Source organism: Sorghum bicolor, chromosome 8 (assembly GCF_000003195.3).
Source record: "Sorghum bicolor cultivar BTx623 chromosome 8, Sorghum_bicolor_NCBIv3, whole genome shotgun sequence".
Lineage (NCBI taxonomy): Eukaryota > Viridiplantae > Streptophyta > Magnoliopsida > Poales > Poaceae > Sorghum > Sorghum bicolor.
In genome coordinates, this window is record NC_012877.2 from 54,087,139 (window position 1) to 54,107,883 (window position 20,745).

At 46.4% G+C, this 20,745-nt stretch overlaps 2 protein-coding genes across 2 annotated transcripts; one reads left to right on the top strand and one right to left on the bottom strand.

Annotated features, from left to right (window-relative positions):
- On the top strand, positions 236 to 2,461 carry LOC110429879. The gene is made up of 6 exons (XM_021446579.1): positions 236 to 344; positions 481 to 681; positions 762 to 1,034; positions 1,101 to 1,322; positions 1,412 to 1,748; positions 1,833 to 2,461. The coding sequence occupies exons 2-6, from the start codon at positions 481 to 483 to the stop codon at positions 2,372 to 2,374; spliced, it is 1,575 nt and encodes a 524-aa protein (XP_021302254.1). The 5' UTR covers positions 236 to 344; the 3' UTR covers positions 2,375 to 2,461.
- On the bottom strand, positions 12,542 to 16,241 carry LOC8068802 (protein IQ-DOMAIN 14). Its single transcript, XM_021466089.1, has 5 exons — positions 16,206 to 16,241; positions 14,624 to 14,911; positions 13,475 to 13,558; positions 13,060 to 13,215; positions 12,542 to 12,845 (listed from the first exon to the last, which is right to left on the bottom strand). The coding sequence occupies exons 1-5, from the start codon at positions 16,239 to 16,241 to the stop codon at positions 12,741 to 12,743; spliced, it is 669 nt and encodes a 222-aa protein (XP_021321764.1). The 3' UTR covers positions 12,542 to 12,740.

Below are 20,745 nucleotides of genomic sequence, written 5' to 3' on the forward strand. Positions count from 1 at the left end.
CCCTGCCACGTGGCATTTGCATGGCACTCGTGGCTAAAGTGGGCTGACGTGGACCCCGCCGTGGATCATGGCGGGGTAGGGGTACCCCGCCGTGGATCATGGCGGGGTATTCCCGCGCCCTACTTAGCCGGCCGAACGGCCATCTTTCTCTCATTTCTCTCCCTCACTCAGCCCGAGGGTCTTTCTTTCTCTCCCTCTCTCACACCCGAGCTCCGCTCTTCTCCGGTGCCCCTCCGCGTCGTCCTTCACCCCCATTGCCCCGCCTCGGCGTCCCTCTCCGCTGCGTATTCCCCACCTCGTCGTTCTCCACGGTTGTTTTTCCGGCCACCCCTCGTTTGGAGAAGGTAAATTTCTTACAACCTTTACGTTTTCATAGTTTAAATAACATCAATTGTTTATTTTTAATATGTTTAGTAAGTCTCTTGTTACGTTACTTTGTTTAGTTATGTGATTTGTGTTCAATTATTTTCGCGAATTTAGATGGAGGACTCGTATCGTGAGTCGATTTGGCGAAAAAAGGGTCGTCCTAGAGAGTTGTACCCCGATGTGTCTTGCAAGGATGCCCCCGTGCCTCCAGAGGAACCTATTCCTAACTGTGATTGTGGACATCCGGCACACGTGAGCCAGTCGAGACATCCGGATACTGCGGCACGTTGCTTCTATACTTGTTATAGTTATAGCGTAAGTCACTGTGCCCTTTATTTTTGTTATTGGTTTTTTATGTTTTTATTCCCAATGAGACAATTGAAACTCTTTTGCAGCCCTACTTCCGGTGCTTTTTCTTCCAATGGATCGACGGGCCGGACAAGTTTGACCCAAGAATTCTGCTTTTCTACCCCGGCGTTGATCATTGCAAACGTGAGTTGTTTACTCGCTGGGTTCCGCCCCCCCCTAACCCTCCTCCTATGACGGAGGAAGAGAAGGCCGTCGCCTCTGCACTTCGGCTCGAGGATCCTCCGAAGTGTCATTGCGGAGAACAAGCCGTGATAAATCCACAGAATGAACTAGAGTTTGTTTGTCCTCTGCGGCGTGAAGTAAGTTTTGATTCAATCTTAAAATTTCAGTTCGTATATGTGTGTTCTAATGTGTTCTTTTTGTAGGATCGTGGTTTTCGAAAGTGCCGTTTCAAGGAGTGGATCTATGGTCCAAAGAGCCATTGGCCAGAGCCTGAGAAGCAGGAGGAGGTTGTAGAGTGGAAGAAGAAGCGGAGGTCTATTGCGCCTCCCGTGATGTGCAAATGTGGTGTTGAAGCTAGCTACGGCCTAGTTCCTTCAGGTCTTGGGATTGGCCACTTCTGTGGCCACATGATCGACTATGATGAGGTTTGCTAGGACTGTGCACATTTAGTACTACTATACTCATATATTTGTTTTTGTACGCTAACTTTGTATTCATATATTTCCCGTAACAGAGCACTCAGAAATGCAAATGGGAATCATCTGATGATGTGTTTAAGTTCAAAGATGAATATAAGGCAAGAGTAGCAGTTCGCAAGACGAGAGGTTATCCTGCAAACTACGTCACTGATTTTGTGAAGGACCATAAGAAGAAAATGCTTGCATTCGCCCAGGAGTTGCGTGTTCGTAACCCTGCGAGTATTGCATGGAAGAAGTGGTCCGAGGAGAGGGAAAAGGAGATAGAGGAGTACCGTGCAAGCAAGGCTGAAGAGCATGCAAGGAAGGCTGCGGAGGAGGCTGAGCGAGTTGAGATGCAATGCTTGAACGATACTATTGCCTCATTATGTGCTAGTGAGTCATTTAATTTTTGAAAGTGAAACTGTTTGTTTCTCTGAAATGAATATGTTATTAATTCTTTAAATATTGTACTTACAGAGATTGGATGCACCGGAAACTGGCAAGCAGATGTGGGCCGTGCTAAGTACGCGGAGAATATGATATTAGGGCGGGACGGTGCAGTTGGTGGCACTGCTAGCCGTCCGATTGTGGTCGAAGAGGAGGCCGAGGCGGAGGAAGACGACGACACCGGAAGGATAGGCGACCTCATTCGTCTTGCCGAGGAATTGGGGTACCCTCAGGAGAAGCATGACTATGAAATGGGAAGGATATGCGACCTACTTCGTCTTTCAGAGGAGGGTGAGGCGTCAGGGCCGATGCCTGTCGGTGCCACAGAGGAGGGTGAGGCTGCATACCACAACCAGAAGACATCGGTCTACCACTCATGGTGGCCAACAGACATGACCGAGGAAGAGGGACAGTTATACTCTCAGGCGGCAGAAGAGGCGGAGGCAGCTTACTACGAGAGACAGGCTAGTGAGGCCAAGGCAGCGGAGGCGAGCATGGGTAAGGAGGCTGTAGTGGACGATTGGGAGTCCGAGGACGAGTTGCTTACGCAGTGGTGCACGCAGTTTGATTGATGTGGTAATGTATGTGAGTGGCTTAGGGATGAGACTTTTGTACTATGAAACTTGTCATGTAATAATTTGTACTCCGACGTATTTCAATTTGATCGCTCCTCGCCAAAGTCCACAGCTGTCAGAATGTTTAAAAAGATTTTCTAATATGTTTAACTAATATAACAATTAAAAGTTTTGTTTCTTGCGTGTTTAGGTGCTATTTTTTTGTGTAATATTTAAAAAGCAATAGAGGAAGTCACTTTGATTAGTGCCATGATAGGTACCTGGGGTTCTGGCCAATTTCTGGCTACCCCGCCATGGCTGGGGGCGGGTTAGGGGTACCCCGCCATGGACCATGGCGGGGTACCCCTAACCCGCCCCCAGCCATGGCGGGGTAGCCAGAAATTGGCCAGAACCGTTGCTGCAGTGTCTTTGTTCGGTTTTTGTTAACCGATTGTCCTGGTTCGCAGCTGGTTTGGCAAGACTGAGAATTTTACGTAAATACCAAAGATACTTTAGAACGAACAACTTAAATAATTCTCACTAATGCTTAAAAAAGGTACATCAAATATCTAGAAATATGTCAGTTACCAACGTGCTGGAAATAACAATATGTCACAGGTACTACATGACAAGTCCCAACTGCTAAACAGGTATAATCTAATCATCGCCAGGGGTGTAGCGGTTTCGCGGCTTCCGTCGCCTCCTAGGATTGGTAGGCACCACGTTGCTTGTCCACCCCACGTCCGTGCGGTCTCGCCGCTGCCTCTCGCGCTGCCGCCTATGGATACGCTCCATCTCCTGTGTGGACGAAGTACCCTGCAAACAAGCACCCTAATGAGCAATTTTAATTTTTGAATCATGCAAATATAGAAAAGTAAAAGCACAGCATAGGCACCTGGTGCTCGACGTGTGTGTACTCCTCCTGTGTGTACTCCACCCCCTGTGTGTACTCCTCCGGTGTGTACTCCACCCCCTGTGTACCAATAGGAGCACCGCCTAGCTGTGAGGTACCCATCTCCTCGTGACCGGTGAACTCCCACTGTAACTCGTCGTCGTCGTCGTCACCACTAGTCGTGGAGTACTGAAGGGCCTCGTCGTCATCGTCCACGTCCGCTGGACCCTTCCCTGTGTACTGCGGAGTACGTACAGAGGAGGACGCGGCCCTAGCCGAAGTAGCTCTAGTGGACATCGAGGCCGTCTGGCTCCTAGACAACATGGGGTGCAACGGAGGCGCATATGTCGTGTCTGCACAGCTCAGCTTAGCCGCTAACTTCTTGCAGCCCTTTTTGATTTTCTGCAGGTTAAAATGACAACATGCATTATTCAGTTGTAATTGCTTTGTAATAATGAATTTTTTTATCGAAAGTACCTTCACAAAGCTGCGAAGAGGGTTGCTCTTGTCGTCTCTACTCCGGAACAGTTGCCTACTAGCTTCCTCGGAGTAGTTAGACAACTGTTGTGACTACAACATCACACGCAACATTAACTCGATCATTTGGACAACTGTTGTGCCATAAACATCAAATAATACATGAAAGTCCAAGGTACTTACCACATATCTATTTAAGGGGGCCCTAAGAACCTGTTTGTCAACCCTTTGCGCCTCGTCGAACGCATCGGCGATGTCATCCTCACCACCCTCATCTGCAGGGGTGTTGGTGTACGGAACCATGATATGAGTCCTCGTACTCCGGTGCAGCCACTGTAGGTACTCCATCCATCTGGCCGGGTCGTGCGGTGGTAGTGAGTTGACGAGGGGAACCTGCCTGTGATACCAAGTCTGCAAATGTGCATCGTGCCTGACCGCCCAATCCTTTTGCGTGGACCGGAACCTACGATCAATCCTGCAAAAATATATTGCATTAGCAACGAGCCAGTTTATGGAAACAAACAAAGTGCCATCATACCTATGCAGCTCAGCGTTTGTGGAATACAGCGGTGGAATCCCCTGCAGCCTCCCGAACTGTCTGTAAACCCTGCAAGGGTAGTGCATCTCGACCACGTGGAAGAAGATGAGTGGGCCATCGTAAAGCCAATCGCTATCCTCCTCCTCGCAGCGTGGACTAAGGTACCCCTCTAGCTCCCACCGAGACCACGGTGACCATGTGACCTGCAAAATTTGTAAACTTATTTTTAGTATTTCAAAATAAAACGCATTAATAGTGCATTTAGTACTAAAAGTGAATTGAACTTACGTAGTTGTGTGTCAACACGTCTAGCTCGTCAGTGTACTGCCTGTACCTCCTGTCTGCTTCGCCCCTGACTACCTTAGCATCTGTCCAGAGGAAAAGGGCGGTGGGTCCAACATCTTCATGCACCCATACCTGCAATTAACACAAACATAATGTCACAAATGCCTTAAGTGTTATGAACAAATCGAAATAGCAAATGCACTTACAGGCAAACCCGGAGGTTTAGTGGGCCTTCCAACTGGAAAACGCTCCCAAATCCAAACCTGAAGTAGATATGAGCAGCCACCTAGGTTTCCATTCGAAGACTGGCGACGACAGGCCTGGCAAAGCTGACGGTATGTCCATGCAAGCACCGCGGTACCCCAACTGTAGCCGGCAATGTTGTCCAGTGGCTGCATAAGGATCCTCAGGAAAATCCAGCTGATGCTGTCTCCTGAGGAATCAGGGAACAAGAAACCCCCCAAGAAGTGCCACAACCACACCTTTGCATACATCTCCACCTCATGATCTGGAGCATCAGGCGGTGGTCCTGCACCAAAGTTCTGCGTAATCCAAGACGTCGAGACTCCTGAGGTCTTCCTGCAATTACCAGTAAACCAATATTGTATAAATATAGATGTATCTAAAACGGTTGTATTAGTAATTTCAATGGGACTCAAATATGAACTTACTTGGTGCCTTTAACCTCAGCATCTGATGGCCGCCTGCCACAAAACTCCTGTACCAAGTCTAGCCAAGTAGACTCATCGACGACCCCAGTCACCGGATGACCAGACAAACTCAAACACAATATCATCTTCACATCCTGCAATGTGATAGTCATTTCTCCACAAGGTGTGTGGAAGGTGTGCGTCTCTGGTCTCCACCTGCATCGTTATAATGTTGTGTATATCAATTATTTGAGGTCACATATTTGACAAACAAATTAAAGTAATGTAAAATGCTATTTTACCTGTCAACAAAAGCAGTAAGAACTGCAGGGTCTAGAGTGGGAAGTCCACTGTTGTAGACCCGGACGATCTCAAGAAAGCCTGCACGACGAATGTACGGCGCGTATCGCTCGTTCCAGCTGTGTACGTGGTGCGTGCGACCACGAAGCACACACAAAGGCCTCTGCTGCTCCGACAAGGCCTTGGCCCGGTGGTCCTTGTCGTAGTCCGCCTCAATGAGGCTAAAGCGGGGATGAGGTGCCCGCGCCGCCATCGTAGCCCGCCTGTTTCAAAAATGAAATAAACAACATTAGTACAATTATTAACATTAGTAATAAGACAAAGCAAGTACATTTGAAGACAAATAACATAAATGCATGATTACTAAGAATTTTGATAAGCACAAAGATTAATAAACAACCTCTTGTCTACCCCTCCTATGAAATCTAGCGTTATGACCAGGTTTCTTGCAAATGCTGCATAGGTTCTGCGCACGTTCTTCGTTGAAGTCACCGCCACCATACATGTCATCGCCATAACCTTTCATATTGTCCATATCGCCTTTCAGTCGCTTCTTCTTCCTCCTTCCCTTCCCTACCTTTCTTAGATCCGGATAAGGCACGTAGTCCTCACCATAATATGGAGGCCACTGCGACTCGTCAAGGTACGGCTCGAAACTCTTCTCCCAAACATTTAGGGTGTTGGCACGGAGATACAAGGGTGACATGTATGGATCAGCTGTATGGTCAAAACCTCTAAGCCGACAAGACGTAATCATGTGTGAGCAAGGGGCATGCATGATCTGAGGTACGTTGCAACTGCATTCTACTTTTTCGAGATCCACACGGTACGTTCGCCCACCAAATCGTTCGCCGCCAAGGTTTGTGCCCCCTCTAGCTCGTACGCTAAAAACAAGTCTTTCTCGTCCATAGGGCTCACCAACCTGTTGCTTGGACAACTCCTCAGCCTCCTGCAAATATTCATGTGCAGCCTTCCCCCATCTTCCAAGCTCCTCTTCATTCCTCAGGGCTAGGCCATACCGCGTAACAAAATATTCATTGCACTTCTTAAAAGAGAACTCAACAATACCGGACACTGGTAGAGATCGAACGCCTTTGAACACACGATTGAAAGACTCAGAGGAGTTTGTTGTCATTATGCCATACCGAAACCCACCCTCATCATATGCTAATGCCCACTTCGCTTTATTTTCCATCTGCTGATCTAACCATTCCTTGCCCGCTCGGTTCATCATCTTCTGTAGTTCCGCCATTGTCTCCTTAAACTGGTGTTCCGTACGTTTATTACAAAGTTCCTTTAACTTGTCTGCCACCTCCTTCTTCCGTTGACGGCGCCAGAAATTAGCGGCAAAATGCCTCATGCACCAACGATGCACTAGGGGTGGGTGCCCATCAATGTGTTCACCGGCAGCATTAAGAATTCCAATGTGACGGTCCGATATCAAACAAATGGTGCGAGAAGGACCAAGGACGTGAAGACGGAGCAGATGCATGAACCATGACCACGAATCATTGTTCTCCCCCTCTGCCAATGCAAAAGCCAGTGGCACAATTTGATTCTCAGGGTCTACAGCAGCAGCCATCATCAATGTACCTCTGTATTTGCCGGTGAGGAATGTGCCGTCAACTAGAACAACTGGCCGGCAATACTGAAATGCACGCTTACACTGATCAAAATACCAGAACACACGGTACAGAATATGCCTCAACGGGTTCTGAAGATAAAACCCTCCTGTGTATATGAACCATCTCATGCCAGGGTTGAAGTGTTGCATTGCACACAAAATGCGTGGAACCCTGTTATAGGCTTCCTCCCAACTACCCCACCGAATTGCCAGGGCAATTTGCTTTGCCCGCCATGCCTTTCCATATGTTACCTCATACCCAACAAAAGTGGCTATGGTCTCCTGCAAGAAAGACACCGATACGTCGTTGTCCGCATCTACAAGACCCAATATACGGCGAGCAAGGTACCGAGCCGTCAACTGGGGATGGTACCGTTTGCCCTTGTTAGTCTGGCATCTGTGCGGCTGCTCCACTGAAGTTACCTTCCACTTCCCATCACTCGACCGTTTCCGTGCATTCAACTTCCACGTGCACGGGAAACCTGCCTTGCATACTATTTGAAATTTTACCTCCTTGTCGGAATGCCGAACCGTGTACGGCCTATGATGATACACAGCATAGTCCTGAAGGAACAACTTCATCTCAGACATCGTATTGAAAAGCATTCCCTTCCTGAGTATTAAATTTTCATGGTTGTACAATGATTCCTTACAAATCTGCAAACCCGTGTCACAAACCGCCATATGCGACATGCTGACATCCATATAATTAGGAACACCGGTAAAGGGCAAGCCAGCCTCCCTCAGCTGTCTAAGCTCTGCCGATGTATAAGAGGGTGGTGCAACGTAAGGTTCCGCCACTCGAACCCGACCCCATCCTTCGTATTCCTCTGCATCAACTGGATACCATGTGGCTAAATTGCCGTGAGTGTGCGTTGCATGAAGTACCTCAAGCGGAACTCCTGAGGGCATGCCACGAACCGGTGCACAAATGCCAGGTGAACCTACTTCCTCATTTTCTGATTCCTCAGAATCAGAGCAAACATCATCACCAATCATTTCATCCTCTGCCGCCTCATTCTCCTCTTGTTCAAACTCGTCTACATCAAAATCATTTCTTATTTGACCAACTGGAGGAGATTGAACCCGCTCCTGCGTCCAATTACCATCCAAGTCCATACTCTCCATAGTTTGTTGGACCTGCACACCACAATCACCATCGTCGTCGAAGAACGCCTCCTCATTCTCAACAGTCTCCAACACCAACTCAGCCATGCCCACATTCGAACCTTGGATGACCCTATTGTATCGGGACCACTCAGCTTGGTTGCACAACTCCATCATCACATAGTGTGCCCTATTCTTTCCAACATCAAACCTACCCTTTAGTGTGAAAGCATCGCCAAACTTCAAACTCAAACGCTCACATAGATCACTAAAACTGGGGGGACCATCAAACCATTCCAAATCCTCAGACATATCCTCAAACTGACAATCCTCTCTCCTAACAATTCCTCCGTAAAAAACTCTTACACCGTAATCCATCTACAAAACGATTTGACATCCGATCATCAACTAACCAATATGGTAGTACGAAATACTAATGAACTAACTAAATTCTTAACTAATTCTGACATAAACAACTAACTTACTAACTAATTACTACATAACTAACTAACTTACTAACTAAATTATTAACTAACTAACTAACTAATTACTAACATAACTAACTAACTAACTTACTAACTAATTTATCACCTCTACTTATATAAACTAACTCAAAGTAGTGTAATTTCGATAATTTAACTACAAAAAATTTAACTAAGTAGCAATTTAACTAAAATTTAAATAACTAGCAATTTAACTAAAATTAAACTAACTAACTAAATAACTAATAATAATCGTTAAATAAATAACTAGCAATTTAACTAAACAAAATTAAAAAATACCGTCAAACGGCCGAGGAAGGAGGTCTTCGAGCGGCCGAGGGAGGGGGCAGCGCCTCCAAGGCCGCGGGCGGCGCCCCAACCACCGGCGGCGCGCGCCGCGGCGTGCGGGCGCGGGGCGTGGCGGGCCGCAGGGCCGGGGCGCGGCGCGGCGTGAGGCGCGGCGTGGGGCGCGGCGCGGGGCGCGGGGCGCGGGCCGCGGCACGGCTGCCCGCAGGCGCGGCGAGGCGCGGGGCGCGGCGGGTCGCGGGGCGCGGGGCGAGGTGCGGCGGCGGTGCGGGCGCGGGTCGCGGCGGCCGGGCGTGGGGAGGGGCTGCGGGTGACTCAACTGAAAGCCGAGGGGGAGGGCCGTTTTGTCAGGCCGCACCCCGCCATGATCCACGGCGGGGTTCACTACCCCGCCATGATCCGTGGCGGGTTCCACGTCGGCATACAGGGCCATGCAAATGCCACGTGGCAGGGTGTACCCCGCCACCATGCATGGCGGGGTGCAGTGATTTTGCCCCGCCATGCATGGTGGCGGGGCCAAACGGCCTAGATTTGAAATTTTTTTCAAAAACGTATCAAAATTGAAATTTGTTTTAAAAATGGGCTAAAAATAAAAAAAAATTCGACTCAGATGGGCTACAAGCAGGCTGTCCGCAATGGCCCTGACTGGTGAATCCATGCTACTACGGTCAGACCTGGGTGACCAAGTGAAACCACTCTGAAGTTGTGTGTGTGTGTTTTACTATATAGCCTAGTATGTTCTTGTGGAAGGGGTTATCAACTATTGTAACAAACATATTATCCTACTGCAAAGATTCGTCGTCTGTTCCTGCCCCTTTTATTGTGCTGCTCCTCTCAATTCCGATTCATCTGTTCCTCTCCCAATCCTCTGTTAACAAATTTGGAATCAGATCCTACGATTCCTCAGCCTACCTCTCAATTCTCCACAAATTTTTTCTCTGCACCCGTTCCCACCCTTCCGTCGCGGTGGTCCGTCCTAGAGCCGCACCAAATTTAGCACCAACTGCCAGCTCCTGCTTGCCGAGATCAAATCCGTGAAGACAGTGGTGAACAGCGTCGAGAACCATGTCGGCGCCATCGAGTCATCCCTGGGGAGTCGGATCTTCGCCATGGATCCATCCATCTCGGATCAGTTCGTTCACGTGGAGGATGCAGTCCAGGTGTTCGACGATTGGCGCCCAATGGTGGATGCGTCGGTGGCAGAACTGTGCGCTGAGATCATCACACTGCACAAGTAGGATGGTGCGATCGAAAAGATGCATGAAGAGATGATGGCATTGTGCAAAACCATCAGCCGAGTGGTGCTCTATGCTGTGCCGGCTATTCCAGCAGGGATTCTGACGCAACCAGTGGTGACCGCGCCCACAACCTCCGTTGGACATTGCCCTGATGTCGGGCACCGCGTCGCAACACATCACCGGGAGTCCAAATCCTTGACTCAACTCCCAGTCAAGGGTACGTCGCAACACATGTCTTGTGTCTAAGTACAACAGTTTTATCTATCTAACATGGAGGGACAGAAGAAATGTTTCTCGAGACCCAAGATTAGCAGAAGCTCTTGAAGATTTTCAGTTATATGGGTACCTTTTTTCCTTTCCCGCAAGCATATCCAAGATTTAGAATAACATTGACCTGCCAACTTGAGGATACGTATCTGAGATTAGGATTCTTTTTTGGTAACACATGTAGATTTGCTTGTGCATAGCAAGGAAAAGTGGTTGAGGAGCACACCATGGACACTGGCGCTACAGATTTCTTAAGGAGTAGGAGTTGTTCAAATCAGATTTGTCAATCTGTCTGAAGAGAGAACAAGAAAAAGAGAATAGTGACCAATGTTATTGATATGTTCAGAATCCAAGAAGGAAACCCAATGCCTAGCCGAATATGGTCTACATACAGCTCAAGCAATCAGTGTGGGCAGATCAAATTTGGTGAACATAGGGAGAGGAACATGAATCCTAAGAAGAGATAACAGCTCTCTGGTTCCTGGTTTTTGCAGGAGGCCGGAGCACCAGCTTGGGTGGAGTCTGGGCCGTGGGGCTGGCCGGCGGACTGCCACGATGACAACCGGCACAGACGACGCGTCTTGTAGGACTCCTGTGGTGGCGCACACACCTCCACCTCGACGCAAATCTGCCACGGCAGTGGCCAACTGCCTTAGATGCCGCAGCTGCTCAGCGACCAGCTGGCCGTGCCGCTCCAATGGGCGGTTAGGCGCCCATGCCGCTCCTCTCGCCAGCCAGGCACCCGTGTTGCCCCCGTCTGCCTCTCGCCTCACTTGCTCACGAGCTCCACCTGCTCTGGCAGCAGCTCCAAATAGAGGATGCAGTGTGCCGCAGGGGCCATCTGGGATGCCACTGTGTCTCGCCGCCCCTCCTAACCTCGAGTCCTCCACACCCGCCTCCGACGTCGTCTACTCGCGTGCCACATGCCCACACTTGCTCCGCCCCACTCGCCTTGTGCCGGCGAGATCCGATCCAGAAGCGGCGTATTGAGCCTGCAGTACCAACGATCACGGAGGATCTGGCTGGGGCAGGCGGCCTCATGGCCGCGTTGAGGAGGGATTGGGAAGGCATGGTGCACGGCACTGGCGATCGGGGTCAGTGATGCAGTCCTCCCATCAAGGACAATGGAGAACTCAAGAGAACATTCGTCACGTGGTGGATTGGGTGATTGCATCAGTTTTTTTTAAGCGAGGATTCTGGGAGGAGGCAAATCGTGGGCTATGGCGTGCGGGAAAAAGGAGGGGTGCATGAAGCGTTTACGGAAGGGGTGAAGCGTTTAGGAAGGGGGTGATTAGCAGTGGCGATGACATTCGAGTCTTTTTAGTTGTAGAGAATGGCTAACCAAGTCATTGTGAACTTGTCATTGAAGTAAACGGTTGTGATTGTTCATGAATTTTGTACGCTTCTAAACTTCTATTTCTGAATCACTACTGGAACCGGTGGCTTTGCCGAGTGTAATAACGCTCGGCAAAGACCACTTTCCCACTCGGCAAAGCCTTTGCCGAGTGTGGCGCTCGGCAAAATCTTACTCGGCGAAGAAAGTTTGCCGAGTGCTTTCTTGGGGGCACTCGGCAAAAATTACCAATTATTTTGCCGAGTGCGTCCCTCAACACTCGGCAAAGTTTTTCTGCTGTTACACTGTCTGCCGTCAACGTAAATTTTGCCGAGTGCATGGCTCCACTCGGCAAATTTATTTTTATTTTTTTCCTGTAAATTTTGCCGAGTGCATGGCTGAACACTCGGTAAATTTATTTTTCTTTTTTCCTTAATACTTTGTCGAGTGCTTCCTTTGCACTCGGCAAAGTTTTGGAAGAGAATTCCAATATGTATGCTGTTATAAACTTTACCGAGTGTCGTGGTCATAGCACTCAGCAAAGTAATTTTGAATATTAAATCATGACAAAACTTTGCCGAGTGTCTTAGTCATGGTACTCGGCAAAGTCTCCAAAATTTGCTTTTTTTAATCCCGTTGCAACAGAATATATCACCAGCATACATTATATATCACAAGCACTCACATATTTCATCAATCCATCGAAAATCCATTAATATTGAACATCACAAGTTCGATATTACAAGTCCCGCACAAATGCATCAAAGTTCAACATGACAAGTACTGTGCCGAAGACATCAAATGCATCAAAGTTCAACATGACAAGTCTCGCACAAATACATCAAAGTTCAACATGACAAGTCTATTATTAAAAGGTCAACATAGCTACTGTGGCAAAGACTCAAAGGGTGGCCTCCCGGACGTCGGTGAAGGATTGACGGGATCAACCGCCGGTGATGTCTGATGAGCGTTTGAACACACCGATGGAGGCTGCACAAAATAAAGGAGATGGCATGTGTTAAACTCAATTAAAAATTAAAAATTTCGGCAGTACCTCTCCTGCACGGGGAGGTTTCTAACCTGCAAGAAAACAACGGCTCGAAGGCCGACAATACCAACGACACGATGGCCGAAAATCACAACGGCACGAAGGCCAACTATCCCAACTGCACGAAGGCCAACAAAATTCAACTTTCATACTCACAGGAGTGTAGTGTGCAACCGCCGGCATAACTTGTCCTTGCCTGATGGTTTGAATGAGCTGGGTCACCTGAGCGGTCAGCTGCGCCACCTGAGTTGTCAGCTGTGCGTGCTGAGCGGTCAACTGCACGTGTGACTCCTTTGTTTCTAACAGCTCGGCCTGCACATGTGTTAGAGTGTACCAATTTGATTAATAGAGAAGAGTTATTAGCACAAGCATGACAATTTTAATAGAATCTGTACAAGTACATGTACTTCAGATTTTTTCCACTCCATTCAGTTCTGCACTATTTCAGTACAATCAGTTTGACATTTTAATAGAATCTGTACAATCAGTTTGCCAGCAAATGTTTGACATTGTAGTGCCTTGCAAACTTAGTGCAGAAAGAATATGTACTCGAATAAACAGAAAGAATTACCTTTCCCTTAAATGACTTTGCTGCTTCCTTAAAGATGGGCAGAAATTTGAGGACTCGCTTGCAACAGCAAATAGTAAAATCTGACTTGCAAAACAAAGACAACATATCAGTGAAGGAACAGAATATGGACAAAACATTTTATTTGAGCTATTTTCCTTTTTTAAAAGGAAAATTCTGAAGCTTAGCTTTTTCAAATTAAAGCATCCTTCATTTGCCATATTTTATTTGAGCTGAACAGAACACTCTACTGTACTGTATAGAACAATTAATCAGGCATGGCACAATAATGCTATTTAACTTGAGAACCATGCATGTACTGTATGCAGTACCAAACATCCCTACAAATGTGTCAAAACCATGATGTATTTCCAAATCAATCAAAACCATAGAAGTTGTTTACATGGAACACACAAAACTGATTTCTTTTTTATATTATTTTGAAGGGTAGTTAGTATAGCAGACTGCTCCATTTGAATATCCAGTTAAACCCTCTATAAACGCTGTCCAAACCATTCTGAATTCATAAATTAATACAGCTACTCCTCCTGCTTGCACCTGAGAAAAATCACGTAGCAAGAACATAGCTAGTGATTAATCAATCTCTGAAGAAAGCAAGCACCAGGCTGCTGCACTTGCTGTAATCCAGTGACTCAAAACTCAGAAAACAATGAAATGCACGACACTGCACAGCCCTTTGCCAATTGCATCCTCAGCGGAAGACAAACGTGCAAGCACAAGAAAAACGCTGCTTCTATGACCGATTAACAATGCAGCTCAAGCTCTCCCTGCACTAAGACACAAGCAAACATATACAGAGCCTGAATTTATCCCACCAGCGCCACAACATCAAACAATTTCGGTCTCCTTGGGACACTACGATCTCAAAGCCTGAATTTACCCCACCAGCAGCTAGCACACACTGCACACAGGCTCATTACAGATTAGTTTACATACTACTGTGTCTCAAATTAAATAAGCTTTACCAGGTCTTTTGTTAATCAATCACCGCCACACTAGCTACGCTGACCCTCTCTCTATATACCATCTATCAGTCACGGCACTGGAGAGCAGCACCCGTAGAGACCAAATGGTCACCTGCACATACGAGCATGTACTGGGGAGGGGAAGCAAGTATGACTCAGATCTTACCCGAACACTCGCAGAACTGGAAGAGTAGGCCGGGGTGGACGCTGGCCGGGGCAGGCGCTGCCGTAGTGGGGCCGGTGCCGGCGCGGTCGTGGCAGCGCGGCCGGGCGCCCCCCGAGGGCGCGGCGAGTTCGGGCGGCGCGGGGAGGGGCGAGCAGGCCGAGCTGCGGGACCGTCAGGGAGGGGCGGCGCTGGGCGCGTGCCGGAGCAGCGAGGCACAGGAAGACGACGGCGGCGCAGGACGGTGGCGGCGGCGCTGGGTGGGCGCGGCGGCGCTGGGAGGGCACGGCTCTATGCGAGGACAGGGGCACGGCTCTACGCGAAGACCGCCCGGGACTTAGAGGATTCAGGGACTTAGGGTTCCAGTTGGGCCGATTGGGCCGACTTTTATTTCTAATTTATATGATTGGGTCGGCCTTTGCCAAAAAAAAGTCCAGCTGGTTGCCGATCCACGCTTCTTTGCCGAGCGCCCCAAGATGCGCACATGGCATATCAAACTTTGCCGAGTGCCCTAAAAAGGCACTCGGCAAAGTTTTTTTTTTATTTTTTTTATTTTTGATCCCAGTTTTTTTATGTGGTATACATACATTATTTCAAACCTAGTTTTAATGTTTGGGGAAATTTTGAATTACTTTGATATATTTCCTTAGTTTATTTTGTTTCTTCGAATTTTTTTTAATATTCCAAACTTGAACTGCAGATACAAGGAATAATGCAATTTAGTTCTTCAAAAAATGTTATTCATGTTATTTGATGTATGTTGAGTCCCTATCCATGAACTCACATTACATTTCGAGGATCTTTTTTCACGTAACACAACGAGGAACTTGGCCGGAAAGTGATTCTAAATTATATGAAATCCAAACGAAGTCCGAAAATAACGAAACTTGCGGAGGCATCCTGTTACCGTATGTGTAGGCTATGGTAAAAAATTGAAAAGATTTTGAGCAATTTGTGACGTCGGTTGCCTAAAACCCAGACATATTCACATGTGATAACAAGTTATCATGTGCGCACATGTGTAGATTTTAGGCATCATGAGTCGCAAATTACTCCAAATCATCCAATTTTTTTACCATAGGATCAGCATGTGATTACAAGACTTCTCGCCAAGTTTCGTGAATTTCGGACTTTGTTTCCTTTTTATATAATTTAAATTCACTTTTTCTATAACTAACACAACATACTACGTCATCGAGATGCTTGAGATTTCATGTGACTCCGTGCATATGGCCTCATCAAACTATACGTGTCACGAATATCATATTTTGGAGGACAAAATTCCATTATAACATAGACGTGCAGTTCAAATTTGAAATACGCCGATAAAATCAAGGAAACAAAATAATTAACAAAATATAGCACGAAAAGTCAAAATTTCACCAAAATTTAGATTAGAGCTTAAAATACGGTCAGAAGGCTACACAAAAAAACTCGGGTCGAAAATCCAAAAAATAAAATAAAATTTTTTGCCGAGTGCCTAGATCTGACACTAGGCAAAATTAACTTTGCCGAGTGCCGGACCATGAGGCACTTGGCAAAGTTTTGATGAAAAAATTTATAAAAAATTTTGCTGAGTGCCTACCTGGTAGCACTCGGCAAAATCAAACGGGAGGGACATGCCGTCACGGTGTTAGCAATGTTTGCCGAGTGGTGTCTTTGCCGAGTGCTATTGCACTCGGCAAAGACTAGTTTTACCGAGTGTTGAAGTTTGCTGAGTGCTTGGCACTCGGCAAAATATTCTTTACCGAGTGCTAAACTTTGCCGAGTGCGGCGCTCGGCAAACTTAATTTTTGCCGAGTGCCCCGATGAACTGCACTCGGCAAAATATGAGGCACTCGGCGACGTCCCAGTTTCCAGTAGTGAATGGTACTCTCTCAGTTTCAAATTACAAGTCGCTTTGATTTTTCCAGTTCATATATTTTTGCTATGTATCTAGACATATTATTTATCTAGATATAGAGTAAAATGAATGTACAAAAAAGTCAAAGTGACATATAATTTGAAACAGACGGAGTACTTTGTGGAAGGAATAATATTATGTTCAAACCCTTTTTTTAAGAATAATACTGATATTAAGCTGTAAAAAAATGGTACTGCCAGCATGTATTGAGAACAGAGAATTGGAATATCACAAGCTAGGATGCTCCGTCTACTGTAAGGTCGTCTGATGGACAGTGAATTGGAGTATATGTTGAGGAGAATTGCAAAGGAACAGGACTGAACATACTACATAACATTGGCACTCTATTTTTTTTCGCGAACAAGGCTGAAGCAGCCTGTATTTCATTAAGAGGCGGAGAAGTGTTGGTACTTAGTACAAAGACAGCTCAAAACAGATGGCGAGGCGCCAAACGAAGAGAGCAAGCAGCCACCTAAGCACCAGGAAGACAGTGCAAAGCAAGTAAAAAAAAAAACATTGGCACTCTATGACTCAGACTGCTTGCGGACCATAGGCAGCGGAGATAGAAGCAGGGGTCCCTGCAACGGTCAGTTCAACTTTGGTGCGGATAGGAGATGACATCATCGCTGGTAAGGCTGGACGAAAATTTCGAAACTTGTTAGCTCGCTTAGCTCGTGGCTGGCTCCGCTTAGCTGCGCTCGACTCGTTATCAAAACAAGCTAAGCCAAACCAAAATTTAGCTCGTTAGCTATAATAAGCCACCTCGAGCCAACTCACAAGCCGCTCGCGAGCCAAAAGAGCTATAATTAAGGAAAAAAATCATCATAAATTGTATTACTTCATGTCTTAGTTTTTATAAATAATTAATATGTTAGCTTATACGAATATTTTTTCGACTTAAGACTATTAGATATATTTTTTTTGTATTATTACTATTTTTAAGCTTTATATAAATATAAATATTATATTTTATATACTTTTATACTTGGCACATGAGCTTAACGAGCCAACTTGAGGTTGTAACGAGGCAAGCAGAGCTAGCTTGTTATCCTAACGAGCCAGAACGAGCCGAGCCGAGCTAGCTCGTTATCTAGCCTTAATCACGGGAGAAGTGCCAAGGAGTTGCTACAGTAATCTACGCTAGCACGCGAGAGAGATCTAGCAGGAGACAATGCTGCCTCTTTCATTCCGGAGACCACCCAGCCCTAAAAAGTAAATACTATACATTCTACAGTTATTTTCATCAACATTATTCTCATATTTTATAAGTAGGTTGTAGGTACAACCTACGTATCAGTCGAGCTGCGAGCCTGGGACAGGATTCTGCTGCGTTGGACGTGGTGTTCCTCCCAGAGTGGCTACGCTGTGCAGACTTGAAAAACTCAATTCTCTCCTTGCGCAAAATTCTTCTTGTAGCTAGCCATGCACAGTCGCTGTTTCGCCACCTGAGCATTGCTGACGTCATCTAATAATAGTTCATCTGCTCAAGCTGCTGGTTTTGGCCCCCCTGAGCATTGCCGGAGTCACAATTCTTCATATTACTTTTGCTGAACTTTGAGCTCTTTAAGGACTGTGGTTCCATATGATGTCTCCTACTCCCAACCCGCTGTATCATCAAGGAGTTCTCTTTCTCATGACTAGCTTCATGTGGCATGTTGTTTTTGCTTCGAGCAGTTGAGACTACCTTATGAACATATATGTAGCTACCTAATAAAAGCTGTAGGTTAAACTAGCAAGCTGACCGCCACCGAAAGCTTTCTACCACATAATTGTGACATCTTTGGGTGAGATATATGTAAGATTTAGGAGGCAAAGATGCGGAGTGGTTGTGTCTTTTGACAAGAAGGGCGCCGCGCTTAAAACAGGGTGGTTGCTGATCGTGCTAGACCTGTATTTCTCGCTCCATTACTTTCATTGATTCATGATGGTATCTGGGAGTACAAAAACACTATTGCAGAAAACATATTTAGAGGCAGTGGAAATGCCTCATCAGTGGTAGTTATAACTGCCCATATGCCATCAATTAGAAATTAAAGTTTTTACATGTTGCGGTTGCAAATTGCAATAGCCCTTGGAAATCTCTTTTCATGGACGGTTTGCTTTAAACAGCTGCCCAGATCCAAATTTTTGGGTGATGTAAATAATTTCTTCTACATTTTCCTCAATCTGATATGGAGACAGGATTAATAAGAACATTTCCTCATTCAAATTTTAAACTTTACACAGCTGATTCGTGTTCAATTCCTTTGCAATATATCTTCATTTTTGTGAAATATGATCGTGTATCCAGGACAGAGGTTATACAAATTTGGGTTATATCTCTCCTGACAAAGGATACTCAGATTTGGATTGCTACATAATTTCTTTTGCGTGGTATTACCCTTTTCTAATTGGAGGCGGGCACACCTCCCGACCGCCTCCATTGTTCCAAGCCAGGTTGCCCCCCAATGGACCACCTTAGTTCAACTTTAATGGCCTCCATTAAATCATCGATTAGCCAAGGAGGTTGCATAATAACAACCGCCTCCGTTAATCCATTAATGGAGGCGGTCGACTTAAAATGACCACCTCCGCCACTCGTGTCTTGCCATGTGTCTGCAGGGTCCACTTATCATGGGCACAAAAGAAGCACAAACCAAAGGAGACAGCGACACATTGTCTCTCTCTCTCTCTCTCTCTCGATCTATGAGGTCTCGTGGCCTATCTCATTCTCTTTCTCATGCCGCAGCACAATCTATCTCTTTCTCATGCCTCCCTCTCTACTCCCTCTCTCTATGTGGCAATGAAGCTGGCGGCCATGAAGGCCTCCCTCTATGCTCCCTCACTGCTCCCTCTCTATCTACGCGGCAACGAAAGCATCGGCGAGGAGGAGACGGGCCAGATCTAGTGGAGGGTAGAGGATTCGGTGGAGGCCGGCTAGATCCGGTGAATGATATCGCCGGCGGCACTGATGGGGCAGGTTGTTCAATCTCCCCATCTCTCTCTCTTTGTTCCTCTCTTTATCTCCCTCATTCTGCCCTCTCCTGTTTTAGAGATCTGGTGATAACTAGAGCTGCACAAACAACGGCGGTGAGTGGAACCCTAGGAACCAGCACGAGCGAGGACGAATACGGTGGTGAGCAAGTCGAAGGTGGCGCACGAGCGGCCTTCACGACGTCGGCAAGAGCCGGCGCGGACCATGCAATGGATGCCCTGGACGACGGTGGCTCAAGAAGCTAGAGCTAGCTAGCTCTAGGACCTGGATTTATTTTATTTTATTTTATTTTATCGTTAACCAAGGCTGGACTAGTATAGTGATCGCCTCCACTAAAGGTCTATTAACGGAGGCGGTCGCCTTATGTCGCTCGCCTCTATTAACGTTTTAATGATGGCAGATAGAGGCAACCGCCTCCATCAAGTCACGATTAACCGTGACCTATCGTTGGAGGCGGTTGCCCCTGCCTGTCTCCGTTAACAAAAAACGGCCATATCCAATAAAAAACTATAGTAATGCATACACCGCTCATCACACATTTAAAATAGATCTTCTATATAGGTCCTCTGATGGAGACTATAAATATTGTGTTAGAAATTCATTTTGGATTTGGGTATCACAATAGGTCTCCTGTTGGAGATAGCCTTACATCATAAAGGCCTTTACACCCTCGTCTGGGGGGTTGAGGCTGTAATTAGGCAGGGATATGAAGCTACCCACCCCCAACTCCAAAAGCAACAAAGCAACCGTATGGCCAGCTAAAAGCATTTATATTTATACTGAAAAACATTATTTGTGCAGTATTAATTGTTATGCTACGGTAGTAAATAAAATCGTTCTAGTGCATTCGATTTAACAAATTTAAAACGATTATTAACTGATTGATGCTGGCAATGATAGTTAATTGTTAGAAAATCCTTCTTGAATTAATATGCACCACGGGTGCACATGTGAGGTGAAACCTTTGCATTGTAAGTCAATCGTCTGTCAGCTTTGCATATATATGTTTGGTGTCTGTCAGCTTTCGGGCATTGTAAGTCAATCGTCCTTAGGTATAATAACTGGGGTAAAAGTACTTGGCTTGATGTTTGGATATGACATGGTCTCCATTGATGTGGATCGGATGGTATTAACCATAATCTTTGAGAAATAGTTCATATATATATATAAGAGTAAAATGAGTGCACCATGAGTCGTTAAACTTTTCATGGATTCCCACTTGGGTCCTCGAACTAAAAAAAAGTGACC

Bases quoted from the DNA above. Each gene is read 5' to 3' on its own strand.
- LOC8068802 (XM_021466089.1), bottom strand. From the start codon at position 16,241: ATGTCCCTCCCGTTTGATTTTGCCGAGTGCTACCAG. The intron at 14,912-16,205 runs GTAGGCACTCAG...GTCCTCGCATAG, and splicing joins ATTTTGCCGAGTGCTACCAG to AGCCGTGCCCTCCCAGCGCC. The intron at 12,846-13,059 runs GTGAGTATGAAA...TATTTTGTGCAG, and splicing joins CGGTTGCACACTACACTCCT to CCTCCATCGGTGTGTTCAAA.
- LOC110429879 (XM_021446579.1), top strand. From the start codon at position 481: ATGGAGGACTCGTATCGTGAGTCGATTTGGCGAAAAAAGGGTCGTCCT. The intron at 682-761 runs GTAAGTCACTGT...ACTCTTTTGCAG, and splicing joins ATACTTGTTATAGTTATAGC to CCCTACTTCCGGTGCTTTTT. The intron at 1,749-1,832 runs GTGAGTCATTTA...TTGTACTTACAG, and splicing joins TATTGCCTCATTATGTGCTA to AGATTGGATGCACCGGAAAC.